Source organism: Ochotona curzoniae, unplaced genomic scaffold (genome assembly GCF_017591425.1).
Source record: "Ochotona curzoniae isolate NIBS_2020 unplaced genomic scaffold, NIBS_Ocur_1.0 contig_4105, whole genome shotgun sequence".
Classification (NCBI taxonomy): domain Eukaryota; kingdom Metazoa; phylum Chordata; class Mammalia; order Lagomorpha; family Ochotonidae; genus Ochotona; species Ochotona curzoniae.
Window position 1 is genome coordinate 3,191 of NW_024466129.1, and position 20,966 is coordinate 24,156.

Below are 20,966 nucleotides of genomic sequence, written 5' to 3' on the forward strand. Positions count from 1 at the left end.
ACTTCCCCACCCAGGATGGAGCGCGGATTCTGACATTTCAGAGAACGAAGTGACTAGGAGGGGGGATACAGGATTAAAAAAACATTCTTTCCATGTTAAAAATGGCTGGGGAGGGGCCTGATGCGGTAGCCTAGTGGCTAAAGTCCTCACCTTGCATGTGCCAGGATCCCATGTGGGCACTGATTCTAATCCCGGCAGCCCCACTTCCCATCCAGCTTCCTGCTTGTGGTCTGGGAAACCAGCTGAGGTTGGCCCAAAGCCTGGGAATCTGTACCCACATGGGAGACCCGGAAGCTCCTGGCTTCACATCGGCTCAGCTCCAGCCTTGCAGCCACCTAGGGCGTGGTCAGCAGATGGACGCTCTTTCTTTCTGTCTCTCCTCTCTGTAAATCTGACTTTCCAATGAAAAATTAAAAAAAAAAATTAAAGATTTATTTTAATCACAAAGTCAGATATACAGAGAGGAAGAGAGATAGAGAAGATTTTCCATCCAATGATTTACTCCCCAAGTGAGTGCAACAGCCAGTGCTGTGCCGATCCAAAGCCAGGAGCCAGGAGCTTTCTCCAGGTCTCCCACGTGGGTGCAGGGCCCCAATGCTCAGGGCTGTCCTCGACTGCTTTCCCGGGCCACAGGCAGGGAGCTGGATGGGAAGCAGGGCTGCTGGGATTAGAACCGGTGCCCATATGGGATCCCGGTGCGTTCAAGGCAAGGACTTCAGCCACCAGGTCCCACGCCTGGCCCCTAAATTTTTTTCAAAGCATATTTAAGATGACTAAAGGAGATGAGGTTTTAAAAACAAAATGAAAACAATTCAAGCTCAAAAAGAGATTACAGAAATGAAAATCACATTTAAAAAGCAGATAGAGGTTTTGGTACATCGCAGAAAAATGTATACTGTGGTTCGCAAAGACGAAATGAAGTAAAAAGGAGGCAGACGCTACATGCGATGGGAAAGGGAATAAAACCTACTGAGTGAGCAATATTAACTATTTTTGTTGCTGTTTTTGTTCCCCTGCCCCACTCTCACCCCCCACAATATTAGCTATGGAAGATAACAAAGCCAGGTTTATTAACTGATATTTCTAAAAAAGAATTGATGAAACAAACAAACAAACACCAAATAAAAGGTAAAATTTTTCTGCATCTAGGAAAGGTATCTCTAAATGTAAGGACTAAGAAGTTTTATCAACAAAAAGGCACCAAAACGAAACATGATTTGCTAAGTTAACAGACCCCCCACTGCCGTCCAGGGTTAGCACGAGGCCTCCACTGCAGAGCAGTGTCTCCCTGCGAAGTGGAACAGCCGCTGCGGCCAGCCCAGAGGGTGAGGCAGAGGCTCCACACCCGCCACGGTGGCCCCCACACCTTACAACCACAGGAAAGCCTGGCACCACGGACACAGGCTAGAGCAACGGAGCAAGAAATCCACGCAGCTTTCAGAAGGCGCTTCTCAAGAGTCGCTTGAATTTGGTAATTAGGGAAACATGGGTTTGTCCTTGTTATTTAAAGTCAGAGTAACCCCAAGCAGCAGTACAGAGCAAGTGGCAGCCTGCCCCCTGGACCTGGGCCGTTGTGGGCCGGCAGGGCAAGCTGCAAGAGCAGGCACACACTCAACTTGTGTGACACGTCCTGTCACCTGAGGGCCCTCACGGGGCTTCACTGATTCCCCACCAACAACCCGAGGCTGCTGTCCACACTGCCTGGCTAAGAGCAGCTGCAGGTGCGTGAGATGTCTCTGGTCAGACCCCACCAGTCCTCGGGCCGCCAGATCAGCCACCATTCCCCAGCACCCTTCACGTTGGAATCACGTCCGTCCCGAGGACAGGTGCGTGTGGCGTTTCCGTTTTCAACCGAGGCTAATGTTTGGTCACAATTGACAATCACAAAATTTGATATCAGAGCATATTAAGTCAAAGGAAACCTCAACATATTTTTAAAAATTCAATGTTCTAGAGACCACAGTATTTTTCATCACACTGAAATAAAAATGTAAGCAGCGAAGAGCAAATAAAAAATGGAAACAATCTGAAATTAAGTAAAATAAAACAGCCAACGGAAAACAATCTTTTTTAGCGAAACAACCTACCAAGAAACTCCCAAGAAATCATAATTACAACTATAGAACATCTAGAAATTAGTAACAGCAAAAAATATATATCACAGCCAAAAGGAGAGCGCTAAAATGGCCAAAACTCAGCCCCGCTCTGCAGGAGCCAGCTTCACGCAGGACAGCTGTGCAGCCTGTCCACAGGCACGTGCCCCTCGCAACACACTCCGACCACCTGACTCGACTTAGAGGGTGAGGAGGCATGCCCCAACAGGCAGCCCCGCTCTGCAGGAGCCAGCTTCACTCGGAACGGCTGAGCAGCCTGCCCACAGGCAGCCCCGCTCTGCAGGAGCCAGCAACACGGAATGGCTGAGCAGCCTGCCCACAGGCAGGCACGCCACACCTGACTTGACTTAGGAGGTGAGGAGGCACGCCCCAACAGGCGCCCAGGGGACTCTGACACAGGTGGATCTTAGGGCAGATAATGGGCACCACCCTCCTGCTAGCATTGGCTTTGGGAGTGTCTATTTTCCCATCCGCTCATGGTCGATCAACTTTTTTAGATTTGCAATTAATAATTATCAACCTAATGACGTCTCAACAGCATTAGTGAGTTATCACACAGCAAACTGCACATATTCAAAGTACAATCCGGCAAGCTTCCACACAATCCTATACATATATACAAGTGTATGCACACACATCAAAGCAGGACACTGGAGGTACACACCTAATCCTTTGGCTCCACAAAGCCTTGCCTTTAGAACGAACACTCTGTCTGCCACACACCTAGACACTCGCCACACTGTCTCCTGTTGCTATAAATTGGTTTGTATTAATTTTGGGTCTCTAGGAAGTCTGGTTTCTCTTGACTATTTACATAAAAATGTCCGCATGCAAGGAAATAAGTTTCAACTGGGAAAATATTAGAGGCAGCTTAGCCTGGGTAAGCTTGAATCCCTATTCCTTTCATTGAAAAATCAACACTTGGTGCATTTGTCACCTTCTCACAGCCACAATACAACAGAAGCAAGCGCAATAATGAAGTAAAGTTACATACAGCTTACGGTTTGCAGGTTCAAGTCCAAGGTGGGGCGGTCTCCTTTATGGGTTCGGCTTCTGGTGGATGGCATCGCCCCGGCAGGAGTGCAGGCCAACAGGAGGCACAGGCGGGGGACCGCTGGGCAGACCTGCCCGGGGCCCGGGAGGTGGGGGAGGCAAGGGCTCGAGGCTCCAGGACTTCCGGCTAGACTCTTTAAAGGCACACAGCACTCCCAACACCAGCACTCCAGCCACCAGACCCCTGGGAGACTCAAATGGTAGCACTTTACATTTAAAATTTTGTTTTTTTTTTTTTTTTCAAAAACAGAGTGATACAAACCGAGGAAAGCTTCCATCTACTGATTTACTCCTCAAAGGGGTAAAACAACCGGGGCTGAGCTAGGGTCAACTTGTCACTGAATCTGGGTCCCCACAGGGGTGGCAGGGCCAAGGAATGAGCCACCACGGACTGCTGTTCCAGTCTGCACAAGCACAAAGTTGGAGTCAGAAAGATTCCAGATTTCGAACCAACAAAGATGAGCAGAAACTGTATCTCACAGATTTTGATTTTGTTGTTGTTGTTCTATCTCTTCAAAATGCTTTCTTGGGGCCCAGCGCCTTGGCCTAGCAGATAAAGTCCTCACATTGAATGCACCTGGATCCCATACGGGTGCTGGTTCTAATCCCGGCAGCTCCACTTCCCATCCAGCTCCATGCATGTGGCCTAGGAAAGCCATGGAGGATGGCCCAAAGCCTTGGGACCCTGCACCCATGTGGGAGACCCAGAGAGGCTGCAAGATCCTGACTTTGGATCAGCTCAGCTCCAGCTGTTGCAGCCACTTTGGGAGTGAATCATTGGATGGAAGATCTTTCTCTCCTCCTTTCTATATATATCTCTGACTTTGCAATACAAATAAATCTAAAATAAAAAAAAAAACCCTTTCTCATTAAGTTCTTCACTGACTCATAGATCAGACAGTAGCATCATTTTCTTCAAGAAAGTTCTCGATTTTTTCATTTCTTCAGCAACACGTTAGTCATTCAGTAACACGTTATTTAACTTCATGGTGTTAATTTGTTTTCTTCCTGTTGTTGATTTGGTTTTGTGACTTTTCATTTAAGGGATGTATAGTAGCTGTGTAATGGAGACTATCATATCTAGTAGCATGTTATTTAACTTCATGGCATTGTAAATTTCTATTTTTCTTCCTGTTATTGATTTTGTATTGTTCCTTTTAATTTAAGGGGATGTGGAGTAACTGAGTAACTATCACATCCAGATGTGAGGACACAAGGCAGTATGCATCTCTACTTCCACACAAAGGTGGACTCCCAATGAAACTGTTTCCTATATGACAATAGGATGCTGGACTCTGCCATTGTCCATGCTCACAATGACGGACATGTGATCTTATGAAGAACTATACTATAGTGATAATATAAGGGAACTCAGTGGGGGGGGGAGGGATCAGGGAAAAGGGAAATCCTAGGGCCTATGGAACTATATCATAAAATGATAATAATAATAAAGTAAAATAAAAGAGAATTTGAACCCAGAATAAATCTGAAATTAAGTAAAACAAAACACAACACTTCAGACAACCATTTTGGGAAAAGCAATCACCAAAAATCTCTTAAAAATCATAATTACAGGGCCTGGTGCAATAGCCTAGCGGCTAGTCTTCTTGAACGCACTGGGATCCCATATGGGTGCTGGTTCTAATCCCAGCAGCCCTACTTTCCATCTACCTCCCTGCTTGTGCTCTGGGAAAGCAGTTGAGGATGGCCCAGGTGCTTGGGACCCTGCACCCGTGTGGGAGACTAGGAAGAGGCTCCTGGCTTCACTGCAGCTCTGCCCTTTGCGGCCACTTGGGGAGTGAATTACCGGATGGAACATCTTCCTTCGTCTCTCCTCCTCTCCGTATATCTGCCTTTCCAATAAAAGTAAATATTAGAAAAAAAAAAAAACATAATTACAGGGCCAGCCTGTGGTGTACCAGGTCAAGCCACCTTTGGGATGCTAGGATCAGAGAGAGAGAGAGAGAATAACTGAATAATTGATCTTCCATTTGCTGTTTTACTCCTTTACATGGCCACAGCAGTAGGGGCTGGCTTAGGTGGCAGCAGGGACCAGGAACCCCATGCAGTCCTTGGTTCTTGGCCATCATCTGGCAGCTTCCTAAGCAGAGCAACCTGAGCTGAATGGGTTCAACAGCTGGGACTTGATACGGGATGTGCTCATTAAACGAGCGGCAGCTTACCCCACTATACTCAGCACTAGTGCCTGCAGTTATAATTTTCACCAAGTTATTTTCTGTTGGGTTTCAGAGTACTGTACATATTCCGGATGTCAAGTCCTTTATATGATCCAAAATTATTTTTGACCAGTCATTGGTTTAACTTTCTATTAAGTCTTTCAATGAGCCTAAACGTTTAAAAGCTTTTGATGTTCAATTGAGCAATTTATGAATTATACACTTGATGTCTTATAAAACAAATTCTTGCTCAACTTGAAGTCATCAGAGGTTTGGTTCCTCTGACCTGTGCAGCTGTATTATGCCAATACTACAATCTTAATTAGTTTAACTTTGTAATGATGCTTGAAATCTGATAGTGTCAGCTTTTTGTCGTCTTTTTCAAACTTATTTTGAGAATTCAACATCACTTGAATTTCCATGTATTTTGGAATGTTTGTTCATGTCTTCTAAAATGCCTGCTTAGTATTCTGAATTCAATCTAGAGATCAATTTAACAGAACCATATCTTAACGATATTGAGCTTCCAACTTTCAAAGTCTACTTACTTAGATTTTAAATCTTAGTTTTGTAATCTTCACCATGCATGATTTTCACATTTAAGACTATTCTTAATAATTAGTGTACTAGAAAAGATTTTTTAAATCATATTTTAGTTATTTGATATTGTATACAAATGTAACTCGTCCATGAATACTGACGTTGTATTCAGCAAACTCACAAACTGATTCTGGCAGGGTTTTTTTTTGTTTCTTCTTAACAAGATTCCACCAGATTTCCTACAGATCATGTTATTTGTGAGTGTTTTGTTTTCCTTTCCTTTCTGGCCTGATTACACCACCCTGGACCTTCAGTATTCACACTTGAAATCTTGGGGACAATTCTTTCAGTCTCTCACCTGTAGCTGTGATACTACTTGTTGTAGGACTTCCTGAACGGGCTACTAAAATGAACTCACGCTAGTTACTTTGTTCCAGTGTGCACTGCCCACTCCGCCAACACCGCTGTTACTGGCATCATATGGAATGCTGGTACTGTAAATGAATTGGCCGGCTAAGACGGCGGCCAGAGGAGTCCCTCTCTCTCCAGGGAACACAGGGAGCCCGCACTGTGCTGTCATCCTGCAGCAAGCACAGAGCTTACAGCAAATATGAACAAGAGTTCAACTGCACAGGAGGCTCACATCCCCGCAGGGAAAAAGAGCATCATGAGGCTGCAGCTACCGCTTCCAGTGTGCTCAGTGGTTTTCTAGGCTCTGAAAAGGCAGAGGACATGTCCAAGCCTGTGCCTTCAGAGAACTTACACTCAAGTGGAGAAATGAGACGCTGAAGACAAACCAGGGCCGAGGTGCTCAGCACGCTACCTCCGAGAGGGCATGGAGCAGCCGGGGACAGGAGCAGGACGCGTGAAGGCTGAGCTAGCTGCAGCGAGGAGGAAAGGCTTCCTCTGCTAGCAGCCCACTGGGGAGTCAGTTCATTCTTAGGATGGAGGGCTGAGAATCGGGGCTCTCCACCACCATCCGCCTTTGACACAGAGGCTGTAGTTTATCTAGGCATGGACCCACATTTAAAAACGCACACAGGGCATAATGCAGCAAATACATTATAGCATCAAGGTTACAAAATAAAAATCAGGCTTTTCTATGCTAAGCCTTGCTTACTCAAATGGTTCCTTTTCATGATTCATAAAAACGGACAGCCTAAACCACCTGGAAGACGTCTGCTCAGTTTAATATCTAATGTATGAAAGTAAACAGAAAAAGAAAAGGAAAGAAAAAGTAGTGACAGCTCGCAGACTGTTGGGCACGTGAACTCTTCTCCCTGCAACTCAACACTCACCAAAATAATCCTTCTGGCCACACCTGACGGACCCTCTGGCAGGAATGGCTGCAGGGCCCTCCGTCCCCTCCACGCGCACTCGGCTGCATGCCGCTGAATCCGAGCGTGAAAACTGCACAAAATGAAATGTAAATTCACTGACAAAATGTCAGTCAAACAGATAAAGCAATCATACTTGAGGAAAGAGAACATATTTCAGTCACTTCTGACCTGCCTAAAAATAGCTAACCTTTGCCAGAACTTTCTCATGCAGGCAGGCTGCAGTCAGCCCTGGTTTCAGACTGTCAGCTTCACCAAGTCCCCCAGCACAGCTTGGAATGAAGCTAAGCAGAGCACCTTTGTTCTTCCTTTTGGGAATTTAACAAACCTGGCTTTCCCAAAGCACCCAAACCTCCCCGCAAACTGGCAGCTGACTCCAGAGCAACAAGCAAAGGCACGCAGGCCTCACGTCATGACGGGCCGTAACCAGGAGAAGGGTGCTGTTGGGTCACTTTATCATCACGAAGACAGAGCGATGACCCCAACACCAGACAGCTGTGATCTACGAGGGCCCAGTCACACAGGCCCACCGCACTGCCACTCTCTGAATCACCAACAGGGTAGAATCTCTCAATGTACAAATTCTGCTACACAGCATTAACTAAACGGAAATAACGTGATTGGTGCAAAAATCCTCAGGGCAGCTCACCTCACTGACACACTTACAGGCTACAAGGCAAATGAAAATAACTTGACCTGTATTGCTAAGGGCTTAAAGTCTTGGTATCTAGATTTTTTGATAAATATGATCCAGAGTTCTGGTTGTTATGCTTGGGGGAGTGGCCTGAGATGGAAAAGATCTATCTACCCTTCAAATGAAAACAAAAGAAGACACGAGAAGTGCCAACGTGCCTCCCCGACAGGTGTCTGATCTGATCCTCCCGACAAGTCTGTGAGTGAGGAATGACCCTCGCTCTATCAGTGTGGAGACTTAGTTCAGCGACCTGTTCATGAGCAACTGCTAAGTCTTTCGGACTCCCAATCAGACAACAGTCTGAGGTAAGACACAGACAGACTTGGCTACTGGGCACGTTTACCTCCGCGTTTCAGTCCCAAACCTTCTACTTGCCATTAAGCTACCTCAGCCTCTTTGGCTCTCTCGAATCTTCTTATCATCTGTGTCTACTGCTTCTTAGATTTTATTTCTCTGCAGGTAGTCAAGCCATTTGATTTTCGACCTGATAATAAACTGACAAATCCTGTTTTGTAAATGATGGACACTTGTGTTTTAGTAAATCTGAAACTAAAATCATCTTAAGAAGGTTTCAAGTATAAAAGAAGCATTCCCATTTTACAGAATACACACCAAAGGAATATGAAAATATGCATTTGTTACCAATGAAATAGCATTTCCAGATTTTTTCAGTGACACGCATACACACACAACAGGATGAAATTACAGTTTTCACTTACTAAAGGTTCAGAGAAAACAGATACATATTTCAAAACAATTAGAAAGAAGCCAGAAATATTTCCTTTTACTTTAAATATAGAGAATATTTTAAAGGCAAATCAATGAAGATTTAGTTATCAAAATTGCTGTTACCTCCCTATTTAATGTTTTAAATACTATGTTATTCATCAAATCAGGTTTCCATGTGAGGTTTTTACAATTTGTACGTAATTTGAAAAAAAGTCAACATTTGCTAAAAATACAAGAACTTTAAGTGGCTGAACCTATATTCTATCAGATTCATCCCTTAATGTTAAAATGACACATAATTTGCCCTCTTAGCTCAAAAGTTAATGAAAAACCAGATTATTAGATTTGTCCTGTGGCAAAATAAAAATGTTTACAAACAAGGTTTGGAATAATTGGTGGAATATACAAACTGAAATATAACTGACCATTTTCTTTTTGATCATGCTTAATCTTCAGGTTTATTTCACATTGATAGTCATGCTGCAGAGGTAAGATGACTCAGACAGTACACAAAGCACACCAAGCACACATTATAAAAGACGTCGGGTAGAAAACATCTGGGAACTTCAACTTACTAACATGTTACCAAGTTCTTCAATATTTACAAGACTTATTCGCACTAGATAAAAGTGTGATCTTAAAATATTTTCATATTTCATGCATTATACTTAGTTTAAGAGAGGAAGGCTTTTAAAAAGATTCAAAAAGGTAAAATACCTCCTTAGAGAGAAAATGTCTCAGAGAACATAAACCTACTGTTCATTATTGTAATAAGAATAAATTTCTTTTTTTTTCACTGTCTTTTTTTTTTATTAACATTGTATTATGTGAAATAGTTTTATAAGCACTGGGGAGTCCCCCCGCCCCTCCCACACCCCTCCTCCCATAGTGGATTGCTCCATCTTGCTGCATAACCACAGTTCAAGTTCAGTTGAAATTCCTTCATTGTGAGCATGTACCTAGCATAAAGTCCAGCGTCTTATTGTCCAGATAAGTTCAGTGGCCTCTTGGGGAGACCTTCTCTGGTCTGAAGGTAGAGCTAACAGAGTAAAGTTCCGGTCAGTTAAAACCCCCAACAAAACATCAGCGTCGATATACAATGTTATGGGATTAATTGGTATAGTGTTGAGTGAACAATATGCTAAAAAAAAAAAAAAAAGTTCAATTCTTCCGCACCTCTGGGTTTAGACAGTATCAGTGACAGGTTCAAAAAGTAACAATCAACCAAGCATAAATTACAGGTTAAATCCAGGCAAACATTAGATGTCTGACATAGTATTGAGTAGACAATATGTAAAAATTACATGTAACTTCTTGATTACCTTCTACAACTATTTCAATGTCACCTCCTCAATTGAGGTGTGTAACGATTTTGGGGGGTGTTGCAGGGAAATCTCTCATACCTTGTTAATGCGTACTTGTTCTTTATGTTCCATCTAATAGTATATGAGTGAGTCCTTGATGACCTATCTTTATTGTTCTTTGGTTATCTCATCCTATTAGTGTGTGTATATGAGTGTGTGCGTAAGTGTGTGTGTGTGTGTAGGGGGGAAGGGGGGTTTAGGAGGAACCTTGTTGGTCTTTCTAGGGGGTGGAGGCCCAGAGCTGAAACTAGGTAAGGACTGGAGAGGATTCCTCCCCCACTGTCCTGCCAGAAGTTTATTGATCTTCTGGTTCTGATGACCAATCGTGGTTCCTAGTTGTTGTTCTGATGTCGTTGGTTCCTATGTGGAAGGACTCGGGCTTCTTCCATCTCGTGTAGTTGGTCCAAAGAGAGGGGGTGTCTGTCCTCTGGGTTCACAGCATTCGGAGGCATTCCAGATCCCCGTGTTCTCTTTGGCAGTTGTGTTGACGTTCTTGTGTCCATTCTGATAGACCTTGGTGGGAGTCCGGGAGTCCTTATGGGTGGGGGATAAGCCTCCTCCAGTCCCTCTGTTCCGCTCTGGGGTTCTCCCCTATTCTGTGCATATGACCACTTGTTAATAGACTGTTTGGGTCGTTCCTAATTCCCCTGTGTGTCATTTTAGCTTTTGCTGTTGTCTAATGCTGGTCTGGATCTATCAACTTTAAGATACTTATCTAGTTGCTGCAGGTTACACTACGTGGATTCCTAGCTTTTTCAAGGGAAATGAGAGATTTCTCTGTGTTCCCACCCAGTTACTGTGTATCGTAAGGAATTGGCATTATATTGGGAGTTACAATCATTCGGAACTTATGGAGTGAAACCATGATAGCAGCAGATTCATCTGAGGGAGATTTACAGCCGTTGGAAATCTTTAGGGTTGCTTGGTGTCCCCAAAACGCTATAGCTTCAGCATGAAGCCGTCTTGAGCAGCATACAGAGAACCAATTTCTCAGGGCTCCCTGGCAGGGTGGCCAGCAGGCGAAGCCTGGCGCCAACTGGCGCACTGGCCGCCCTGAAGCAGCCTTCCGAGTGGGCGTGAACACTGCTGGTTGCATTCTGGGAGATGAACTTGGCTGAGCCTGGGGACCCTGGCAGCAGCCATGTTGCCAGGGGTCACGTCCCCGAGCGTCAGCCCCGCCCCTCTTCCTGGCCCAGGCTTGGGTCTAGCCATACCCCTAGCGCCACTGGCCCAGGTGTCAGCTAGCTGTACCTGTGCTACCACGCTAAGCCGGAAAAGGGCCACGCGTGGGGGGTCCAGCCTCCCCGAAGCAGCCTTCCGAGTGGGCGTGAAGACTGCTGGTTGCATTCCGGGAGACGAACTTGGCCGAGCCTGGGGACCCTGGCAGCAGCCATGTTGCCAGGGGTCACGTCCCCGAGCATCAGCCCCGCCCCTCTTCCCGGCCCGGGCTTGGGTCTAGCCACGCAATAAGAATAAATTTCAATGACTATTTGAAAATATACAAACGTGAACTGAATATAATTTTTCAATTTATTCAGGTGAGCAAGTCGAAAAAATACTTTGTCACATCTGGTACAGATCTGATCCACTGCTCAGAGAAAGGCATGACTGGAGTGACTCACATCCTTAAGATTTCCTTTTTAAGAGAATACAATTTGTTTGGCACTTTTAATTAGTGTAACTCAAAACATGCATATTTTTTCTCCTCCAGCTCTCTCACGCTGGAAGGACTCTTGCTGCGCAGATTCGCGCTGCAAGAAGGATCTAGAAACTCATGCTCAAACAGCATTTTGGTTCTGAGTCCACCAGTGCTGCCCCGTCCCCCGTCAGTACACAGCGCTGAGAAATCTCAAACATAAACTGCAGTAACCAGTCTAAGAAATCTTATGAAAAATCTTTCTAAAAATTATAAAAATGCTTCTAGAAATTTAACTTGTAAAATACAATTGACTTTAAACTAAAAAACAAAATTCCCAACTTTACAAAGCCCTTGTCACCTGATTATACTCTGTCGACCCTTTGGCCATATTCTGCATCATTTAGTGGCCACCTTTGACCTTTCAAGGAAGTCTTGCTACTATTTCTGAACCCAGTGTTTTCTTTGCCTTTGAAAAACCAATACAATTGTAGCATTAAGTTTTGCAAAACTTGTCTTAAAGGCCTATACAATTCTTATCTCCTAGTGCAGAAAAAGTAATCTTTTTTTAACAGGAAGAAATGACTAATTTGTCATAAATTATTACTATACATTAGACATGTCCATATCAATAATTCAAATGTAAACGTAACACTGGGAGGAAATGAGGAATCGAGACACAGACCACGGGGCGCTGAGCGGCCCACACCACTCCTCGCTGAGCCAGGCCACCGTGGCAAGTACACTTCTTACGACTGACACCCTTGATGTATATACCTTTGATCTGCAATATTAAATGTTTCAAAAATGGGAATCCAATGACACACAGAGCGTAAAGAAATCAAACTGAACCCAAACCAAAGACTTTTACCACCAGACAATGTTCCAGAAGCCATGGTGTCCAGCTCATCACCCTGTTTGCATCTAGAAGGAGGTTTCCAAAAATAACCCATATTTAACTTGTAACAAATTACCTAACTTTTATTCAGCTGATCCATACTTACAAACAGAATTTTACAGAAAATTCCAAAGTTCCCTCCCTTTGCCTCTTACTGAGCAGGCTGAGTGAATGTGATGCGCCGCCGCCGTCTTTGGAAAGCCTTCAAGTTCCACTTGCTCGGCTCCAGCATGTGTGGCCCGTTGTAGACAAACAACACCGTCATCTTCTCCGAGTAAGGAAGATTCTGCAGGAGCTATATTGAAACAGACAAAATGTCACTTACGCTCTTCTGAGTGTACATCTATGCATTCAAACGCGTATATCCTTAACAGGTGCTCTGAAGCTCTCCAACACAACCTTGCCGTGCTGTGAGCATCACCTGATGCAGTACCGTGGGAATCCAGCCCACAGCAGTGATGCACCTCCCAGGCCAAGGGGGCTCCTCGCGCCTACAGAATAGCATGCGCCCTTCTCATGGGAACGCACTCCCCTCATCAGTACACGTGTTATTACGGTATTCTTAGTGCCTTTCCGGGAGGTGTCAGCTGATGGGTCAGCCCAGGGGAGACTGGAGTTACACTTTAGATCGCTTAGGGCCTACCTTTGGTGTAATGAAGAAGTACTGAGACGTGTTCTCTTTACAGGCAGTATTTACAATGATTTCAAATACTCTCCGTTCATTGATGGGGTCCATTCCCTAAACAAGGACAAAGACACTGAATGCAGTTAAACTTACTACAGCATACAGTAAGACTTAAAAACAAAAGAACCATTGCTCTACCTGGTTAATTTGGTCAAATACTCTGAATGGACACCTGTTCAGCTCTTGAAGTGCCATCAGGTACAGCATAGTAGAAACACTTCTTTCACCTCCACTTTGATGGTGAGGAGTTAATTCATGCAGCTGAGTACTACTGCGAAACTTGACTCTAATACGAATTCCGTATTTGTCATAGTCTTCCTGTAAAACATTGAAAAAGTGATGAAAAATGACAGTTTCTTCAGCTACTTTAATCCTTGCTGAAGAGACTGAATAATCAATTCCAAGAGCAGATGCAGTGGGCTTGGCAGCTGCAGATGCAGAATCCCAACTGTTCAACTTTATGGCCCCGGGAAGGCAGAAGGCAGCCCAAGTCGGCAGCCGGTGGGGAACCTGCACAGGGTCCAAGCTCCTGGCTTCGTCCTGGCCCAATCCTGACCACTGCAGTCCCTGGGAATGAACCAGCAGACACAAGAACTCTCTCTGTTTCTCTGTAACTGCACCTTTCAAATGAAAATTTCTATTTTTTAGAATTTTTGCTTTTTCATAACACAGTTCTACAGGCAAAGGGATATCCCTTTCCACTCTCCTCAAATAAGTTTTTTTTTTTTTAAGATTTATTTTTATTATTTTTTCATTGGAAAGGCGGATATACAGAGAGGAGAGACAAAGAGGAAGATCTTCCGTCCAATGATTCACTCCCCAAGTGAGCGCAATGGCCGATGCTATGCCGGACCGAAGCCAGGAGCCTCTTCCGGGTCTCCCACGCGGGTGCAGGGTCCCAAAGCCTTGGGCTGTCCTCTGCTGCTTTCCCGGGCCACAGGCAGGGAGCTGGAAGGGAAGTGGGGCTGCTGGGATTAGAACCAGCGCCCATATGGGATCCCGGGCGTGCAAGGTGAGGACCTTAACCACTTGCGCCACCACGCTGGGCCCAAAGTTTTTTTTTTTTTTTAATAGGAAAAAACAACTTAAAACTTAGCGGTACCAGCTCGTGTAAAGCAGTAAAATATTAGCCAAGCAGTTACGGTCCAAAAGCTGTAAAGATCCCATGGATCCACTCAGGCACAGCTAACACATTCAGAGTAGATCCCATGGATCCACTCAGGCACAGCTAACACAGTCCAGGTAGATCCCAAGGATCCACTCAGGCACAGCTAACACATTCCAGGTAGATCCCATGGATCCAGGCACAGCTAACACATTCAGAGCAGAATGTCTGGTTTGTAAGCCAGAGGTGAAGGCAACAAGCACACCTGGTACACCATGCTGCATGACACTGCAAAGCAGCTCTGGGTTCCACTGCTGAGGGCAGGTTTTCCCTGTGTCTTTGGTTGAATGCTAATCCCCTGCCCCATGGTGCCAGCAGCCCACTTCAGCACTGGTTCGGGCCCTGCTGCTTCCCTTCCAATGCAGCTCTCTGCTTATGGACTGGGAAAGCACCAAAGAATGGCCCAAGGCTTTGCCACGTTGCACCATGTGGGAGATGCAGAGGGTTACTGGCTCCTGGCCTCTGATCTGATCAGCTCAGGTCACTAGTTATGGCCATTTGGGGAGTGAACCATTGACTGGAGGATTATTCTGTCTCCCCGACTGTCCTTCTCTCTCTGTAAATTCTGCTTTTTGAATAGAATAAATAAATTTTAAAAAGCACATTGGTTTCCTAAGTGTGTTTCAGTTATGTTAGCTAGCTTACAACTCTTCCTCCTTCAACAATGGTTGCTTTACAGAGTAATGCCTTTGTCCAACACAGATGAGCAGCCACTACTCAAAACAGAAACATAAGGAGTTACTAGTAAGGTATTAGTCACTGATTTAAAACAGGAAAAGAAAAAAAAATGACCCTAATGGAATCCTACAGGCATTTCTTCCTTTGAGTAATTTTCTAGTAAGCAAAGTCTTCAGAAACAAACGCAAAATAACTAAATAATTTACAAATGCAAAATAACTAAATAATTTGCTTTTAGTACATAATTAAAATTGCCTACCCAGAATACATTTCAAGTATAATTTTACCTCATTTTCTGTATGGAGATCCACTTCACCAGCACATTGCATAGAACTAAAAAAATTGCTGAATTTTTCATTAATTTTTTCTACCAGCTCCTTTAAAGGATTAAGCCACCTTTCTTTTACCTAAAAATAAAAGTAACATAAACATAATTTAAGGGAAGTATTGTATTACACTCTGTTAAAAAAAAGACTTCATATAGACTACATTTTGTTTCCGTGTTAACCTGCTCAATGAGTGCACACCTTTACCCCAGGAGCATTCACTCTATCTTGCATTATTCTATATTCTCGTACCATTAACAACAAACATGACAGAGAGAGACAAAAGCTAAACAATTACCTGGGAGATGCTCTCCCTGTATTTATCCAGTTCAATTCTCTTTCCCTGTAGTTCCTCAGTTAACTGCTCGATTTCTTCTTCTCTTTTCATGTATTCTTCAACCACTTGCTTTAACACAAATCCAACAAAGGACAAAATTATTTAAATTCTTACATAAATCCAAATATGACCTGAAGATGCCAATTGTGTTGCACTGTACGGATCCAATTAATATGTTCTTATTACACACTGCAAACGTCATTTCTATACTCTGGGAGGGGAGGAGGGAAAGCAGACATGGCAGGGTTTCAGGTCAGCCTAAGTATTCTTTTTGTAAAGAAAAAGCACGGAACACTGTGTTCCTTAGCAGGAATCTATTTAAAATTCTAATCGATTCAGATTCTGGCATTTAAAGCACATTGTTCCTGCTGTCTAGCTTATTATTACCAAGCGCTCTAGTACAGAGTGGGAGGCGAGCACTAGGGGAACCGTGTGTGCAGGTGACATCAGCTACGGGGCGGGAGCACACAAAGAGGCATACTGTAGGATTCAGGCCCGTGAAGCAGGATGCTCTCGATCTTTCTTCGGTCAACAAAGCATCAATTTCATCCAAGGTGTTTGGAAGATCTTGGAAAGCCTACACCAAAAAGAAAAAAGTTACTATAGATACTATAAGGAAAAGCAGTTCCATTCAAATAACTAAAATAAGTAACAATAACCTGCTGAATAAGTAGCTATCTGCCCAACTACATGCTAGCACTCAGGGAGACAGAGTCATTATAAGCAGGATCTTGTGCCTCCAAAAAGCTTAACTTTACTCAGAGAGAAGACCGAGTGGATACACTACACAGCACGGAAGGCAATGTGTTACTGGGGAGCATTAAGTCAGCAGGAGCTAACACATACTACAGAATCTGGGAAAGCAGAGCAGTCAAGGCTACAGGAGACTCAGGCGGTCAAGCAAAGCGGAGGGGCGAGCAGAAGTTGGAGAAAGAACGAGTACTGCATACCATGGGGGTGAGGAGCTGTGTCCATTTGGAATGGTAGGTACTTGCTGAATTGGTAGAATGGGTCCAGAGTATGTGGGGCATTGAAAGAGAGCAAGAAGTTAGAACTTGACACTGCACTTATGAAGAAGTAAAAAGCATCCTAAGAATCCAATGTGCCAGCAGAAAGTCACCACAGTGCTACCTTCTGAGCCCACGCCACAGAGACCAGTCGGAACAGAGCCTGTCCTGAGGGAAGGGCAGCACACACCGTTTTGCATAGCACAAGCAGCAACGTCCACGGACTACAAGACACGAGTCCCTGGAAAAGGCTGACACAGGACATTAACCTCTCGGTGTTTGTCGCCTTGTGGTGTATGTGTCCGACACACAGTTACCCTCACGGAACTCTGCTAGATACCTTCCATCACACACAAAAGGAACCTTCATTCCACTTGCCCACTTCCCACTGGAAGCAAGATCCACCCCTCCGCACTACCCGTTCAGCTGAAACACTCAGAGGATTTCTCTCCCTCAGCCTGCTCGCTTCCAACACCTCAACAGATCTCGTTGGCTTTGTCAATGAAAGCAACCTGAAGTATGTCAACTTCTCTCCAGGCCTTCATGGTTGCCACGCCAACCAATGAAACAATAAATTGTTGGTGGGCCAAGGAAATAACGTAGTGCACGGTGTCCTTTGTCCCACCCCACTCCGCTCTCCACACAGAACACCTTTGTCTAAACTCAAGTGTTAGTAAGAGCGCTCTCCTCCTCCCTCTGTGGATTCTCTTCATCTCCACGCGCCCCTCGAGGGTTTTGCTCTCTGTCTGTGCAGTTTTCATTCCCACTGAGACGGCCCTAACCTGAAACGCATCAGCAAACTCACTGCATGCCATTGCCTAACAGCCACACTGACTTCTCTCAACTTCTCACCCCGTCGCTCCTCTCCTTGGCATCTCGCACCTCGGAACATACCCTATTCGGCTTTCTGTGTTTTGGTCAGCCCCGTCCTCCTTACTAGAATGCAAATTTCAGTAGACGAGGAAATATGTCTGTCTCATTCAATATCTATTACACAGCAATAATCAATTTATTTAATGAAATATTATTTTCTAAAGTAGAAGAAATTATCAAGGATGAATCACCCTGTATTCAGAAAAAAATAGCTATGATACTAAACTTTATTTATTTTATGCTTAACACAATGCACTTCACAAAAGATCTAGTGTTATCATGGGAATACATCCCACAGTTAGTTCTAGAGGCATCTACCGAGTCCCTGCTATGTCTCCCATCGCTCCAATCTTGGCTTCTTGGATTTAAGAATACGAAAATCATAATCTGCATTATTCTTTTTTCCAGTTGTTTTCATCTTTAGTAGAGACTTTATTATCTACTGAAATAGATATGTAAAATTAAAATAAAAAATAAAATACCAAATAGTTTCAAATTAACTTCTAATTATGTATCCCCTTTCTCCTGAGTAAGCACGGCGGCACGTTCACCTCCCCACGTGACAGACGAAGCCCGAAGCCCAGGGTTCCTCACATCAGCTGGAATGCCGGCTGAAGGGCATGACTCCAGCTTGACTGAGTGCTATGTCGGAATAGAAAATACACCGGAAAAAAACCTTTCTTTCCTCCTTTCTTCAGAGATGCTACAGTTGAATATCCAGCCCCGCTGAACCCCCAAGTTCCTGAAAACCATTTTCACCTTTCCTCTCACCCCAGGTATCACTCAAATTTACCCAGGAATTTACACCTTTGGGTGAAAAGCCCACTTTCCCCAAAGGAACTAATCTTAAGATATGTTTTTATAAAGTGAGTTCCGTGTTTTAAGACTTTTAGTATTAAGCAGTAAAAATAGTGGGCAAATGTAAATGAAACACATAAAATCTGTTAAGCAAAACTACTTCCCCCCACACTGAGTTGCCGTGTTTTAGCCGCGCTCGCCGGGCCCTGCTCAGAGCGTCCACATCCGCCATACTTACTGTCTGGTACTCGGGGGACACAGTCTGCTCGGCACCCAGGTCGCACACCTGCCGGGCTCTCTTCATCAGCTCCTTGCACTTCTGCAGTAACCTCTGTCTGCTCTCATCCAGCTCACCATAACGCTGCTGTAGTAAGAACAAGAAATGTACAAGTTCAATGTCACAGGTAAATCAGAGCTATGCTATTACATCACCAAATACATCACTGAGTTCTGGTTATAATAATCATCAACACCATGCTCACGGGAAACCAAATATCAAATCATAAATACTTTAAATACTTTAAAAGCTGATTTGAACTTAAACCTTGGAATATTGTAGCACACAGTAACCCAACTCTTGATTCCCTGAGATCTCTGAAGGGAACCTTCCGAACGCTCCCTAAGCCATGTTCTGTTCTGCTCTAACAAAGCCTCAGATGTGGCAGCTCAGCGGTGTCCAACGGCTGCCCACGCAGCTCCCCTGCACTGACCCACCTAGCCACGCCTTCACCAATGAACGGGCACCTAGTAGTGCCTGCACCACCTTGGACTGAGATGGTGAGGAAGGAGATCACACAGGACCCATGGCAAGGCAGAAGTCACAGTCACTGCCAGCTCCCAGCCAGCTGCAGGCTCTCACTGCCGGCTCCCAGCCAGCTGCAGGCTCTCACTGCCAGCTCCCAGCCAGCTGCAGGCTCTCATTGCCAGCTCCCAGCCAGCTGCAGGCTCTCACTCACTGCTGGCTCCCAGCCAGCTGCAGGCTTTCAGTGAGACTCTGCTATCACTGCTAGTGTTACTACTATTCCTCACAACACTGTACCATGATGTTAGTCCCATTTTATACTTTAAAAGACTAAAAAGCTAAACCATCTCTCTGCACATGCATGCAGTTAGAGGCTGTCACAGTTCTACCCAGGCCTGCTGACAGGCACGATGCACCTCGATGGCGTGAGTCTGAACACAGCCCACGTGCAGCACAGGAGACTGGTCATGGAGCCACGAGAACTGTACAGAGCACTAGAGCAGCAGCAACAAAGGCATTCCAGGGATAAACAATGAATAACATCAAGGCACAGGAGTCTCCAAGACTCGCTCAATTAGAGAACACATAACTGAAAAGAGTTTTCTCGCATGAACTCCTCAGTCCCCACAGCCTGAGACAGAGAGGAGAAAACGGTGTGGCCTGCCAGTCGGCAACACTGGACTGCCCTCGGAGGACCAGCACACTCAGGGACGCTCCACAGCAACTAGACACCCTCCTACCTCCTAGTTCGCTTCCTGTTCCTCTTACGCTTGCGAAAGCGAAGTATTAGAGCATTACAGGAAATATACTGTCAATGACTTTAATCTTTGAAGCTCTGGAGTTAACACAAAACCTCATTCAACAATTTCTTTCTACTTGGTGACATGATAAAATGTTCTTTAAATTCATGTATACCTCTTCATATAGCACCTGTTTGTATTTTTGGTTTTTTATTACAAAAATTTAGTTATTCTGGGCCCAGCGCAGCAGCCTAGCTGCTAAAGCACTCACCTCGCATGCGCCAAGATTCTGTATGGGCTCCAGTTCTAATCCTAGCAGCCTTACCTACTTCCCCATCCAGTTCCCTGTTTGTGGGAAAGTAGTCGAAGATGGCCCAAAGCCTTGGGACACGACAACTGTGTGGGAGACCCAGAAGAGGCTTCAGGCTCCTGGATTCAGTCTGCTGAAGCTCAGGCATTGCAGCTGCTTGGGGAGTGAATCAGTGGTGGAAGATCTTTCTCTCTGTCTCCTCTCTATATCTGACTTTCCAATAAATTTTTTTAAAAGATGTAATTATTTTTATTGCAAAGTCAAGTTTACAGAAAGAATCAGTGGCTATTATGGCTGGAGCTGAACCAGTTTGAAGCCAGGAGGCTGGAGCCTCTTTTGTGTCTCCCACATGGGTGCAGGGTGCCAAGGCTTTGGGCCATCCTCTTTCGCTTTTCCAGGCCACAAGCAGGGAGGGAGCTGAACGGGAAGTGTAGCAGCTCAGACACAAACTGGTGTCCTTATGGGATCCCTACACTGGAAAGGGGAGGATTAACCAATTGAGCCACTGAACCAGGCCTTTTTTTTTTAAACGATAGTTCTCGTTGAACCTTCGTTTTGGCTGGCAGCGGCAGAAACAAGGTGTACTCAACTAGAGTCCCATCAAGTGAAGCTGGTGAGAAAGTTTGTATTTCTCCTTGGAATCTAGCCTTCTGCAGTTAATCAACAACACAGTCCATCTGTTGAAGACATCACAGGGAACAAGGCAAGATTTACAGCCTTCCCAACAGCCCAAATCAGCAGCTCAAAAAAGATTACTTTGTAG

General features: G+C 44.8%; 1 protein-coding gene across 1 annotated transcript in view; it reads right to left on the minus strand.

Moving 5' to 3' along the window:
- Positions 1-12,163: 12,163 nt before the first annotated feature.
- The window catches only part of LOC121159224 (structural maintenance of chromosomes protein 5-like), a 75,597-nt gene continuing 66,794 nt past the window's right edge, over positions 12,164-20,966 (minus strand). Inside the window, 8 exon segments of the mRNA XM_040984199.1 lie at positions 12,164-12,837; positions 13,186-13,281; positions 13,366-13,545; positions 15,358-15,477; positions 15,695-15,802; positions 16,215-16,310; positions 16,671-16,727; positions 18,650-18,775. Of these exon segments, the coding sequence (XP_040840133.1) occupies positions 12,694-12,837; positions 13,186-13,281; positions 13,366-13,545; positions 15,358-15,477; positions 15,695-15,802; positions 16,215-16,310; positions 16,671-16,727; positions 18,650-18,775 (927 nt within the window). The 3' untranslated portion in view covers positions 12,164-12,693.